The sequence below is a fragment of the Nestor notabilis genome, unplaced genomic scaffold (assembly GCF_000696875.1).
Source record: "Nestor notabilis isolate BGI_N333 unplaced genomic scaffold, ASM69687v1 Scaffold29846, whole genome shotgun sequence".
Lineage (NCBI taxonomy): Eukaryota > Metazoa > Chordata > Aves > Psittaciformes > Psittacidae > Nestor > Nestor notabilis.
In genome coordinates this window covers 1-8,652 of record NW_009934689.1, presented here as the reverse complement: position 1 = coordinate 8,652, position 8,652 = coordinate 1, and the positions used below count along the sequence as shown (strand labels likewise).

Here is an 8,652-nt window from a genome sequence, read left to right as displayed (position 1 = left end):
GTCCTCCGTAAGCTCTGTGGCCTCTGCCTGCGTCCGGGCCGCTGCTGCCCTCGCCAGGAGGGGCTGAGGCCGGGCAGCGGAAGTGTCCGAAAGTGATTTGGTCTTCGCGTAACTCTGGCTCCTAAAACACTTCTCTGAACTCAAGTAACTTGGGCTTCAAACGAAGTTAGCTCTGAATTCAGTTAGTCGGGGTGCAACAGAGCAGGAATCCAGTGCTGAGGGAAGCCTCCAGGTGTTCCAAGTGAAGATGCCATTGACCTATAGTCCAGAATCTTAGCTGTGGTCATCTAAGTCAGCCGTGTCAGTAGCAGAAATACGGAGCAAAACGTGTGGCAACACTAAGTGATTTCTTGCATATAGCTGACATACAAGGGCAGGTAGCAATAGGACAAGGGGAATGGCTTTAAGCTGACAGGAGAGATTTAAGTTACATATTAGGAAAAAACCTTTTGTTACAAGGGTGGTGAGACACTGGCACAGGTTGCCCAGTGAAGCTGAGGCTGCCCCATCCCTGGCAGTCAAGGCCAGGTTGAAGGGGGCTTTGAGCAACCTGGTCTAGTGGAAGGTGTCCCTGCCCATGGCAGGGGGGTTGGAACTATATGGTCTTTAAAGTCCCTTCCAACCCAAACCATTCTATGAAACAGACTTAAGGGAATTCATTGCATGTGATTGTTGTAAAAATGCATTGTCCTGTGCAAACAAGAACTTTTAAAGATAATATTTCTCTACTCAAATTCTATCTATGTCTGCATTTTTTTTCTGTCACTTGTATCTTGTTATGAAGCTTGAGGAGCCTTTCAGGGCTTAGTAAGTATTTGAGGATCTCTCTGTTAAAGCGTGTGAGCAGACAGGAGCTCCCTCAGGCCATTTGCTTTGAATTTATATTCAGAAAAGTCTCTTCAGACTTATCAGACAGAACTACCTTACTACCAGCTTCTGTAGATATTGCCTTCTAAAGTAAAGGGTGTAAGCACTATTTTATTAATTGCTTTAATTGGCTTGTTACATTATCATTATTACTAATACATAAAAAGCTGTGTAGCTGTGGGAAGTCTTTTGGATTGCTAGATACCAGTCAGTGTCTTAAGAGAAATAGAGAAAAGTTACTGAAAAATTCACTGATGCACTAAGTACTGCTTGGTTTCAAGGCATGTTTTGCTCAAAGAATAAAAATAACAAACACTTCTTACTTTCTTGTGAAGCTTACAGGTGTTAATAATTCTCTTAATTGCAGCCCATACAAATGGAGAACCCTTATAAAGAGCCTCCAGAAAGATGTATCTTATGTGGAATAAATGTGGACTACAAGAATGTGCAGGTGAGTTAAAAAATTTCTGTCCTTAAATGATGGTGACTGGTTTACTAAATTTGAAGTGTGTATAGGAAGTCTATCAGGATGAAAAATGAAGAATTTATTCATATATGTAGGGGTTTAAAACTTAAGAGCAAGAATGTGTGCAGATAAGGGTTAAATAATGTAGTTGTGATAAACTGTTCAATCTGCTAGTCCTGTGTGCTGGTGTTAAAACTTTATTTATCAAATAGTCCTTGGTTCTAATACCACTTAAATGCTATGGCATAGAACATACTGTAGCTCTAAACTATGCTTTTTCTTGTCTCTAGTTTAAAAAAAAAAATCAAAAAATAAAAACCAGAATGCAAGTAGTAAACTAAAGGTCTCTTAAAAAGAGTTCTTAAACTGCCTTTGTGTTTCTTTTTAAGTAGCTTCTTTCCCAGTTTGTTTCTCCACATACTGGCCGCATTTATGGCAGGCATATAACAGGTATGTGAAATACTAAATCACTAAATACTAATGCTTATGTGTTTCCAGAAGTAACTACTACCAAATCCATACATTTTGTAAGAGTATTCCTCTGAGTCAGTAGCCTGCTTCGAGAAATGAAAATATCGTTTAATTATATGCATTTTGCATTTAACAGTACAAACTCACATGCATTTGTCTCGGAGGACCAGGGCAAAGCTAGAGGGAATTGCCAGTAATATCCCTTTCACTTTTTAAACTAATGGTTTGGTTCTTGTTGATTTAAGAGGCTGAAAACAATTAATCTCTTTAGGCTTGTGCAACAAGAAGCAGAAGGAAATTACAAAAGCCATTAAAAGAGCTCAAGTAATTGGTAAGTATGACTATGCTTTTCAGTTTTGTAAGTCAAGCTTACTTTTCTATTAAGAAAAACCTCCATCTTTTTACAGGATTTATGCCAGTTATGTTCAAGATCCCAGCATTTCTCACAGACCCCAAGATATGTAATATTAAGTATCCAGAGTAATATACTGTAAAGAAATAAACAATAAAACTACTTTTCATGATCATATGCTTGTTTACTGGAAATGTGGTTGACTTGCATAATGCATTGCTGACTGAAAGGTGGATGACAGTTGATTCTTATTTTTTTTAATGAAGTGTCAAGTCTCTAAAATATATTGTCAGAAGTATGCTAGATGAAGGCAACAACAGAAATTGGCAGCTGCATGGACCACTTCCTCCACTTACAGGTGGCTGTCCTTTCCTTTGCAGGATTGGAAAGGGGAGGAATAAACAAGTACTAAAGACAGATTAAAGTAGTTAAATTGTGGCAGTTTATGCAGACAGATAGTTCTGGTAAGCATGTTACCTGTATTCATTTGATGCTCCCTGCTTCAGCTTCTGCTGAGGGAAGGGTAGTACTGCTTCTCCAACAGCACCTTCAAGTTGTACTACTCTGAGGCAGTATGTGGTACAGTTATATGACTGCTAACATCCTGCTCCTATAGTCTTTAAACCCTGAGAGAATACAGATATAGCTCTGTAAGGCAAAATGAGGGAATGTTATCTGTACTTGTCACTGTGCCAAATGGGATTCATCCACTGGGGAAAAAAAAAGCTGTTTTGAAAAAATGCACTATAAATTGATATGTCACTTAAATATGTTGGCAGTAGCTCTTGGTGGAAGGTCTGGGTCTGGACAAATCTTTAATGCATCAGAAAGTAGGAGAGTGTGGGTATTCATTTGTGTCTCTTTTTTCAAGTACATCCTCATCTGTTTCCGTGCTACTCAGTGTAAGCTTCCTTTCCTGGTCACTGTCTTCTTGGTCTTGAAGTAATTTTTGGTGAAGCTGAAGTGATCTGGATTTCTTGAATGACTTTGATCCTGTTGTGGTCCCTCTGACTTTACGCTTGATTAGGTGTCTTGTTTCAGTTTCAGTGAAGTCTCCTTCCTCTACCATGAGAGTCAGTTTGTCCTTGACATTAATATTATGGTCAATGTTACAGCAGTTCTTTGATACATGTTGGCCTTTGAAGGAAACAATACATGTCTGAAGTCCAGAATTAGGGAAAAATGTTTGCAGTGCCTGACAAAGGAGAACATTCTCCTTTGGCTCTCCTGAGTAGTCTTTGACTTCTGGGGGAAAAAAAAAACAAAAACTCTAGAGTTGCAGTCCCTCTTGCACACTACTACCACTACTGTTTTGTGCTTCTGCTAATCGAACCAACTTTGGAAGTCTTACTGAGACTGGCATTACATTTATTTAACTTACCTGAACAAGTTTGTTGCTTTTTCCTCTTTATTTCTTCTTTCAATTGGCTCACCTCTGCTAAGAGTTTCTCTACAGATCGTTCACTGACTTCTACTGTAGAGCATATTTTCTGCAAGGAAAAGAGCGTTCAGTGGGATTAACAGTATTCACAGAAGCTGAATTTAACCTTGTTGCAATACCCTTAATGATACTTATAAGTTGGACATGAAGTAGTGCAAAGCTTAAGTAATGAGGCAGATTCTAGAGATAATTTAAAACTTGTGTTGAATGAGGTGCAAGACATTTTATTCGATCCATCTAAGCAAAGGAGATGTAACAAACTACAGGTAGTATTCCTTCAAAATAAACCTACTGTGAGAATTTAGTGGGCTTGTAGATTTGTTAGTGTACTTGATCAAGTGCAAAGTGAAGTCTTCTGCTTTGAGAACTTGATGTACAGCTCTTAATAACAAATGCAACTCCCTGATCTTTCAAAGGCACAGCTTTAGTTCTTACTTAGTGCAAGAGGGTGTATCTTTGCTTGACTTGTTTTTGTAGTACTGCTGAAAGTAACTGTATTGGCAGATATGCCTGACTTACCTTCAGTTCCTCCTGCAAGGTGGTGTACATCTCATTTATCTTATGAACCTCTTGTAAGGATCCATCTTCATGAAAGAATTCTGACCTGGGGACCAAGAAGATAACTGTGTAATTGCAAGTTAATGATCCCAGTGCTTCCTTAGTAGGAGACAGAATGAATAAAGCAGCATTCTGAGCTTCAACAGTAGGTGCTGTGGCAAAGTATGGGACTCCACCAAGTACCTTAGAAAGGTAAATAGTTGCAGGAAAGAGGTCAAGGAAGCAAGCAGGGTATGACTGTAGCATTTGCAAAAGCACTTTAAAGAAAATACTTTCATAGGAAGATAATTAACTGAAAGCTACAGCTATCAGTGAATAAGGTATATATTATACCTGTGTTGTCTCACTGCTCTCACAAATCCTGAAGATACACAGGAACCAGATACTGTTCTGTAACCTTGCTGCTCTGCCATACCCAAGTTGGTAACCACCAAAGGAACCTTCTGGAAAAGACTTAAAAAGCAAAAGTACAGAAACATGATTTATTAACATCCAAAGGCCTCTCATAGTTAAAGGTTCTTGATCAAGCATCAAGCATTCTTGATCAAGCATCCCAGATAGTTTTACAGTGTAGTCAGTTCTTGCTAAATGTATTAGATCACATGTAGATGACTACTTACAGCTAAAGGCAAACTGCAAGAGCAACAAGAGCTGAGCAATGCCTCTAGCTTTTTCTTTTTTCTCTATTTCTAAATGTGTGTCACAAAAATGGGATACTTGTTTGTTACACCTAGCCTATAGGCAGCAGGTCTCTGAAGATAACAAAGTTACCACCAGTTTAAATATTTCAGTGATACCTGTGGATGAACACCATGCATAGTTGAAGTCCTATACATAAATTTAAATTGACCAAGAATGTAAATTGATCACTTATGTACATAAATTAGTCTGTATGTTGACACTGGCACTACAGATAGTTATAAATACAAATCCCTGAACAGAACTCCAGGGTAAGATTTCAACTGGGCTCCAGCAATATAAGGAGTAAGATTACTTAATGTGTAAGTTTCAAGAGTAAAATAGTGTTACCAGTAATTCAGCTGCAACAAGGAAAACAAACTGTTTTAAATTATAGCACATCTGTGCTACTTCTTCATTAAAACCAGAGAACAAACTAATTACCCTTCTTGTGGCCGATGTAAGGCATGTTCCAGTCTGTAAGTAGAACAACTTTCTGTCATCACACTAGAGGTTAGTAACAGGAATACAAGGCCCTGGTTTGATAGGTATGACTGTAAATTCTTGTGAAGAAGTCTTTCCCGGAATGTCATGGTCTGGTCTGTGTTACGTCTGAATTTGTACCATCCTATTACATTCTGCAGGAAGAAGAAAATTTATTACTGTTGAATCATGCTACCTCTGTGTGTCATGAAGCAAGTTAGATGATTTGGTACAAAGTCACAAATCTGAATTATTCCATGCTGTGTATATATTTCAAACATCTAGTTAACTTGAAACCCTTAAACATTTAAGCTGAACTCTAGTATGACAACCTTCTTTCCTTCAAAACCATGTGTTCAACTGGCCTGTTTTCTGAGCTTGTGCTCAAGCTGAAACTCTGCAAACTTTGTTCTGTTATTTTGCTGTTTGTCTTTTAACTTTCCCCTTGAGAAACTTTCTTCTGTGGAGAAAGCTAATTCTATTTTGGTCAAGTGCTGCTTAACCACATGAGTGACCTGACCTCAACTGAGCTTAAGCTAGAAATCGGAACACCTCTGAGGTACTTGAACTATTTACTTGAGAAATGAGTAAGAAAAAATAAAGCTGTGACATATATGCAGGCAAACCATAGTCAAAAATAACCTCATCTGTTCATTGTACAGGTAAAAGATGATGCAGCCACCTTGACCAGCAGTGTGAAGGCCTAGGTACAAAACTTTTTAAAAAGGTGGGGGGAGAGAGTGGGAAAGCTTGATTCAAGAGGTATCCCAAATAGGCCTTGAATAGCCCTTGAAATCTGAGTGATTTAAAAATAAAATACCTTCTTACAGCCTGATAGTATTTTCTTCAGGGCAAATTCATTCAGTTCTCCTGCAGAGTTATAAAAGCTAGAAGAAAATTAGGACAATTAGAGGAAAAAAAGAATGCAACTGTAGAAATAATTATTCCCTAGCAGTCTGGCAATCCTCTCACTTTAATAGCTTTTTTTACCCTGGTAAGTATAAAGATATGCTGACACTGCTTCTCTGCTAAGACAGCGCAGTTAATTTCATTACTCAAATAGCTATGTAGGTGGTTGTGTACAGCCCAGATGCTATTCTGGCACTGGTGCTGCTGGGACATGCTAAAGGTAGCATCTGTGTTCTCTGAAACACAAAATGGTAAGATGCCTTCAATTTGATATGAAATGTCTTCCTAATAACATCTGGGTTTATTAATTTTTAGAAAGATTTGAGGAGACTCTTCTGATTCTACTCTTACAGGGGTGTAAACCTGCACTGCTGAATCTAAATACTAGTCCTTGAAACTACTCCTGCCATGGTGCTAACAAGTGTTTTGTTTTCTGACCCTCTTAAAAGCCTCTGCTTTTTCTTTTTTTTTTTTTTTTTTGATGGTGACACATTGGGGTGTATGTTTTTTGAAAAGCAATGCATTTTTTTATTCTTTCAGTATGTTGACATTATTCTGTAGTTAATATGGTATCGTTACTCATCAGAAGGTGCAGTATGCCATATCTCTTTCAGTATGCAGAGACAAACACCAAAAAAGGGCATGATAAACCAGACTAGGAATAACATAAGGCATTTCAAGAGGTTGATATGGCTACTGTAGTTACAGCCGGGTGATTTTCTCAGCAATGTAATATAAGTTTAAATCTTGAAGAGTTCAAGTTAGAGTTTATTTTAACTTTTTCATATCTGTTCACTTAAGAGTCTTACCTGAACAACTGGTAGCATGGAATATGCTTCTGTATATCTGAAAAGAGAAGGTAATATTACTCAGGGTTCATAGTTCAAGACGTATATTCTTCTGTATACTATGATCAGAATTAAACTGGTAGAAGACAATTCTATAAAATATCTTAAAATCAAATACATTGACATCTGATTAAGACTAAGAAAGGAAATATTTTAAAATATTCTAATTCCTTTTTCAAATGTAAAAGAAACCACTATTTTTAATATATATTTTTAAGTGAAAAATCAAATTGGGCACTTTATTTTCCCTCTGTTCTGTCAAGTACAGGAGTAGTATGTAATATGGAAGATTTCACTTGAGTTACTCTGCAGCATGGGTGCTGTTAGTAAGATGAGGCTGGAGAACAGAAACCGATAGTGTAAATGATGAAAACTGGAACACACCAGAAGGAAAAACACTAAGTGTTCTAATGGCATAATAAATCCTTTACTTAAATTTATCACTCTCATTTTTGCAAGTTGACTAAAAAAAAATCCTCAAACTTTGGAGAAACTAACTCTGCCTGTGAGAATGTGATAACGAGACTCTGGATAACTTAATGCTATCACAAAAAGTTCCTCATGTTTTTGGTTCAGTTGTGAGATTTGGTGGAGGAGAGTCTTGTACTTTTATTGTATTCTAGAAAATGGGGTGCAATTTCTCTACTAAATGCATATCCACTCCAATCCCTTGCAGATTAGAAAGAGAAAATGCATCTAGCATCTGCTCAATGAAATACACAGACGGTTTGCAGCCTTCACACACAGTATTCTATAAGCTCCAAATTAGGTAACAGATGCTAATGCATTACGGTTCACATCACTAAAACAGGCCAAGTTATTCCAGGGCAGCTGTAGTCCAGGAAGGTTTGTGATGTGGCAAAGACAATGGAGGAGTGTAAGCCTTAATTCACCTTTAACCAGACAAGATACTCAGCAAAGATTCTATTCAAGGAACTAAGAACTAATATTTTTGTTAAATTATTATATTTTCTACAGTAAAACTGTAAGTTTTTTAGCTATTGTTACAAAATAACCTCTTATTTTTTTACATCAACACGGACCTGCCTCTAGCAGTTTTGTACTTGCTGTAAAATGTGGACTGTCCTCATTGAAAACTGTCAGCAGTCATACAATGCCTGAAACCAAGCAGGGTATTAAAAATGTGGATAGACTGACCGATTGTATACACAACTTCGACATCATCCATTTGTGAGTCAGTAATGCTGTTTTTGGCTTCACCTTTCACATCTCCAAGAAGAAAACCTTCCTTTATAGAAGGGGGGGGGGGGGGGAAAAGTTCACATTAACAGTGTAAGTGCTGAAGGAGAGGAGAGAAAAAAGCCATCAAATGAACTGATTTTCCTAGCGTAGGTTCTCACTCATTTTTCAATACCTGCCCATATTTAAGGAAAGCAAAAAAAAAGCTGGAATGTGCACTCAGCTGTTTCCCTCTCCTCACGTTTTCACTCACAAGTGAACAGTTCGTGGCTGTACAGGCGATGCCCAGCTCCGAGGCTTAGGCCAGGCCGCCCGACCAGCGTTTTGGTCAGCCCTGAGCAGGCACGGCGCCGCCGCCACCGCAGCACCGATCGGCGGC

At 38.2% G+C, this 8,652-nt stretch overlaps 2 protein-coding genes across 2 annotated transcripts; one reads left to right on the top strand and one right to left on the bottom strand.

The window, feature by feature from the left end:
• Positions 1-68: 68 nt before the first annotated feature.
• MRPS18C (mitochondrial ribosomal protein S18C) lies at positions 69-2,288 on the top strand (the record flags this gene model as incomplete). The annotated part of the gene is made up of 5 exons (XM_010017487.1): positions 69-100; positions 1,235-1,318; positions 1,726-1,783; positions 2,076-2,135; positions 2,212-2,288. Coding segments are annotated over 5 exons (311 nt in total), but the record flags the coding sequence as incomplete, so codon positions are not given.
• Positions 2,289-2,979: 691 nt separating this feature from the next.
• Positions 2,980-8,316, bottom strand: FAM175A (family with sequence similarity 175, member A). Its single transcript, XM_010017486.1, has 8 exons — positions 8,232-8,316; positions 7,035-7,071; positions 6,137-6,203; positions 5,278-5,471; positions 4,489-4,608; positions 4,117-4,201; positions 3,514-3,646; positions 2,980-3,383 (listed from the first exon to the last, which is right to left on the bottom strand). The coding sequence occupies exons 1-8, from the start codon at positions 8,260-8,262 to the stop codon at positions 2,980-2,982; spliced, it is 1,071 nt and encodes a 356-aa protein (XP_010015788.1). The 5' UTR covers positions 8,263-8,316.
• Positions 8,317-8,652: the final 336 nt, after the last annotated feature.